General features: G+C 46.8%; 1 protein-coding gene across 1 annotated transcript; it reads right to left on the reverse strand.

The window, feature by feature from the left end:
* Positions 1-799: 799 nt before the first annotated feature.
* LOC135616566 (serine/threonine-protein kinase RIPK-like) lies at positions 800-3,470 on the reverse strand. Its single transcript, XM_065115887.1, has 5 exons — positions 3,002-3,470; positions 2,740-2,875; positions 2,027-2,163; positions 1,564-1,687; positions 800-1,477 (listed from the first exon to the last, which is right to left on the reverse strand). Exons 1-5 carry the CDS (start codon positions 3,374-3,376, stop codon positions 924-926), a joined length of 1,326 nt encoding a protein of 441 aa, XP_064971959.1. The 5' UTR covers positions 3,377-3,470; the 3' UTR covers positions 800-923.
* Between the last annotated feature and the right edge of the window lie 1,569 nt (positions 3,471-5,039).

The following is a 5,039-nucleotide window of genomic DNA, read 5'->3' on the forward strand; positions in this document are numbered from 1 at the left end:
AATCGAATGCATTTCTCCACGACGGACGTGATGCAGTAAATATATGTGGGGCAGGCCATGCGTGACGCTGACGTACCTTTCTCAAGTCTAATTTTGGTTTGCAGAGGTTCAAATCTGCCATGGGAACAGCATTGCTCTCTTACCTTCTTCTTCTTCTTCTTCTTCTTCATCCTTCCTCCACCTAAGATAGCGACCACAGGTCCTCGTTCCTGAGGTTGGAATTTGACGCATGCTCCCCGGTGCAGGAGTTTTGGCAAGTCTCTATAAATGTACATGCATCGATGAAAACGTGGGCAGAGACAGCAAACGCTAGTATCCCCACCTACGACTGTCTTCCCCCTCTCACTTTTCTCGTGACCAATTGATTCTAGATCGACATAGATTTGACATTTGAACGAAAAATCTTAGTGTATGACGTAAGTACGAAAGAAGAACTGTTACATAAATACCTTTAATTAAATATAAGATAAAAATAAAGAGTGACAAACACATGATAAAGATTTTGATCTGGTAATCGTAAATCCCATAATCCAACAACGTGAACCGACTGTAGAACAAGGAAATAAAACCACAAGGATTTATCTGCGCTCCTGCTGCCTTAGGGTTCTAATGATTTATACTGTCTTCTCGAACTTGTTTTTTTGTTGTTCTTCTGAGCAAAAGAGACAAAATGCTCAACATGAGTTGTTCAATGTGGAGCCATTCAATTTGCAAGCTGATGGATGATTAGTTCTCGAGTATACGTACTGAATAATAATCATCACAAAAGAAAAAGAAAAAAAAAAGAAAAAGAAGAATCTATATCAAAACCTCCTTCAAATTTCACATTATTTGAAGAAATAATTCCACAAACAAACACAATTCGGTATCTGTTCACTGTAGACTATGTACAGTATGATTGCACTAACGTTGTATGTGTCAGCTCATGCTCCACGTTCCTGGTTCTGCCTCTGCGATTTCCGGAAGTGGGAGTTCCTGTACAAACTCTTGCCATCCTTGTGCAGGGAGACCTCGGAATGGATCACTGAGTTGGGGAATCGTTGCTTGTGTCTCTCGTCGTGATTGTTGTGATTCTTCTCTTGGATCTCCACCTTCTCCTTCTCCTTCTCCTTCTCCTCCTCTTCCTCCTTTGGAGCGACGTACACGAAGGCACCACCGAAGGGGACGTCGTTGAGGTTGAGAAGCGGCTCCAACATCTCCACGACGGTTCTCATCTCCGGCCTCGACTTGGGGTTGTGGCTCAAGCATTTGTAGGCAATCGCCGCGGCCTTCTGGGCTCCTTTGGTGGAGTAGAGTCCGTCGAGGCCGGGGTCCATGACTCGCCGGAGCTTGTCGGCGTTGGTGAGGTAAGGCCGAGCCCAGTCGACGAGGTTCTTCTGCCTGTTGGGTCGGTTCTTGTCGACGCATCGTCTCCCTGCAAGCAGTTCCAGCAACACCACCCCGAAGCTGTACACGTCGCTCTTCGCCGTGAGATGACCTGCGTTGGATGGAATCGCCGGTGAGTCAGCTGCCATCGTGCCATTCGACCTTAAGACACCGAATTGGAAATGGAGGAAGTCTTACCGGTCAACACGTACTCGGGCGCCGCATACCCATGGGTACCCATGACACGTGTGGTCACGTGAGTGTTGTCCCCTTGGGGACCATCCTTTGCGAGCCCAAAATCCGCCAGCTTCGCCGTGTGATCCTGTGGGTCGAAGTAAACGCTTCCATCAAGCTCATGAACAACCAAACGAAGCAAGCTTGCAAGTGACAATGCAACCGAGGAAGGACAAGAGATCAGAGGGGGAAGGCCGTAGTCAACGGTGATACAAGCAGTGGCGAATTCATCATGCTCATTCGCTTCACACAAGCAAAGCGTAGTTCTACTTCCAACATCAAGTGTGACCAGACTTAGAGAGGTTGCCGGTCTCATGTACAACGTCAAAGTACCTTTGCTGGTAAGTTGACTGTGCTGCGTGTGAGTGTGGTCAACGGACTGACTCAAATGCATACTGATATAACGTAGATGGGAGAAGAAACTTACCGTGTCGATGAGTATGTTTGACGCTTTGAAATCGCGGTAGATGACCGGCTTCTCCGCTTCATGGAGGAAGGCCAACCCCTTGGCGGCTCCGACTGCTATCTTTAACCGTGTTGACCACGGCAACGAAGAAACCAACCCTGCCCATATGCAGACCAGAAACAGCTTAATCTTTCATTCGCTTCATCATCTAAACTGGGTTTAGAAAAGTCAAAAGCGTTGCAAGTCGATGGAACCATTCCAGATGGCTCCAAGCGAAGAGTCTCAAGCACGACAACGGTGACAGAGTCGATGCTCATCCTAAGAAACTAATTTCATATTGCTTGCAAAATTTGCATTTGTCTACGAGACCACCGTAGCAAGAAAGCATTTGTATGGTTAGATTTATGAGTCACTATGCGTCCCGAAGTACTTCGGTCATGACTGATGTGATATCAGATCAGTGAAGTATTTAATAAGGTGGCAATAAAGGAAGAAGCCGTAGTGCTTGTGACGTATTATATATAATATGAGGGGATTGGGGGGGGCCAGTAATTGCATGAGATACGGATAGGCTTTGGTTAGAGCGACAATCTACCTGCAACTCATCTCAAAAGCCAAACTCACACGTACTGCCCTCTGATGACTACTTATTAGTTGACTAATCTAGCAATTAAAAACACGAAAGAAAGGGAAAGAAACATCTAATCTTCGAGCTAATAGCAAATTGGACTTACTCTTGAAGAGATGGTTTTCCAAGCTTCCTCGAGGCACAAACTCGTAAACGAGCATCCTGTGTTCGTCTTCGCAGCAGTACCCGATCAGTTTAACGAGATGAGGGTGGCGTAGTTGCCCAAGAAAGATCACCTCCGCCTGCAATCGCAACAGCAACGGGAAGAAGAGGGTCAGGAACAGAGGAACCTCGGAAAACCCCAATCAACCCTTGAGCTAAATTGTGTAACTAAAGAGGGCCAAAAGCCATGGCGCTTGTTCTCTCACCAGCCACTCCCTGTGGCCCTGCTGGCCGTCCAAGTCCAGGGACTTCACCGCCACCTGCTGCGCCTTGAGCCCCGGCCGCAGCTTGTCGTCAATGAATCCCTTGTAGACCGGGCCGAACCCGCCCGATCCGATGAAGTTGGTCATGGAGAAGTTCCTGGTGACGGCTCTCAGCTCCGCGATGGTGAAGGCGTGCAGGTTCGACCCCGCAAGCGTCAACGACAGGTCCTCCTGCGAGAACGAGTTGCTTGTGTCGGAGGACGACAACCCCCCCGGGGAACCTGAACTGCACTGTGCCTTCCCGGGCAGCGTTGCGGAGCTGTCGCTGCCCTTCCCGCAGCAGCTTGAGAAGAAAAACATCCACGAGTTCTCGGGCATCTTGGAGAAGGGATTTCAGCTGGATCGTGATGAAGGCGATGAACGTGACGCGGAGACGGAAGAAGGAAGAAGCAGAAGAAGAGAACGTTCAGTCCTATCCTCGCATTGGATCTCTTGGTATCATTATAAAGAGCAGTTGTGGCCATTATCGATGACGTGAAATGACAGAACTGTCCCTTGATTTGGTCAATGGTCTGGAAAGTCTTAGGGAAACCTCCGAAAGCGGTTGGAATGGTATGCTTTGGGGGGCTCGCCCTCTTCCTCTACCCTGTTTTTTATATTGGCGCACGTTTGAACCTGTACTTGCAGGGCTTCCTCTCTGCTTCTGGTTTTGTGTGGTGGATCGCCCCCAGTAAAGCAATCTTGCTGACATGACTTCGGATTGGCAACATACTACAAGTAAAAGGGAAGCTGATGTCTGAGATGGCAAGCAAGAAAACCATGTAGCTTCGACTTTCTCAAGGTGCCCGGTTTCTACAGATACTGTCTGACCTTATGACATCTTGACAAATGTTACAAGATGTGATCCGAGGTGATCGCTCGCCGATGCTTAATTTGAATCGTCCCGACGCAGTAGTCATCGCCGTCTCAATCTTACCTCCTCCGGTCCCCTTATCTGGTTGTTCATACGGCAGCGAGGACGTAAGAATGACGAGATTCTACGGCTTTGTCCTCGTCACCGTTTGGCTGAGGCCAAAAATTTTGGATTTAGATTACGTTCATCGTCCTCATAATCGAGGAGGAAATCTAATATGACCAGTTTCTTGTCATTTAGAAACGGAAGAATTGAAAACTTTGTATTTGTTTTGTGCCTATTTACATTAGTGATGGGAGAATATTTCGGTGCAAGTCACAACTCGTCAATAGATCACCATCGAGGAGCTGATGTAGATGACATAAGATCCAAGTCATCCCTCACGATGAATAGTAAGGCAACAACCCATTGACCATCATAGATCGTAACCCACGGAAAGCGATATGAGCCAACCACCAAGGGTAGTGGTCCTCGGGCGATTGGAATGATCGATGCCGCCCCTTCGTCTGCTGTGCTGCTGCAGGGGGGAGCTTGCAAAGAGCCATTCGATTTAACCTGGTCAACTATCATAGCTGACAGATGATGTCCCTTCTATCATTCTTTGCTAACAACATATCACAAGGGGTCATACGAATCAGTCATCCACATAAAAGGGAGCCATAGAATGAAGGATATACGGATCAGTTGCCCATCAACCATGATCTCTCCTCTACTTCCTAGGTATAAAAATTAATCCTCGATGCTTGAAAAAAAACTAGACCCTAGACTCATAAATCCTCACTATTTCTACTACTTCAGAAAATTATTTTGACCGTTGAAAGGATCGGATCGGAATATCCTCGACTTCAACCTTTAGTGCAAAACCCCCAAGAGACCGAAGCCTACCCTAGCTTAGCCCTAAAACGATCTTAAACATTCAAAGATTACATTGGAACCACTCTGAATAACTCATTATTGAATTTCTCACCCTAATCATTAGGAGAGTCATCTCGACGATCTTATGCTTTAGGATAAGATTGAGCTGTGCTGATACTCATAAATATTTTTTTAACGATAACCGAGATCAATCAGATATAACAATTGGTTGAATTTTATTGAGTACATGTGTTTGGCCCAGCGTATCTTATT

The sequence above is a fragment of the Musa acuminata genome, chromosome BXJ2-7 (genome assembly GCF_036884655.1).
Source record: "Musa acuminata AAA Group cultivar baxijiao chromosome BXJ2-7, Cavendish_Baxijiao_AAA, whole genome shotgun sequence".
NCBI classification, from domain to species: Eukaryota; Viridiplantae; Streptophyta; class Magnoliopsida; order Zingiberales; family Musaceae; genus Musa; species Musa acuminata.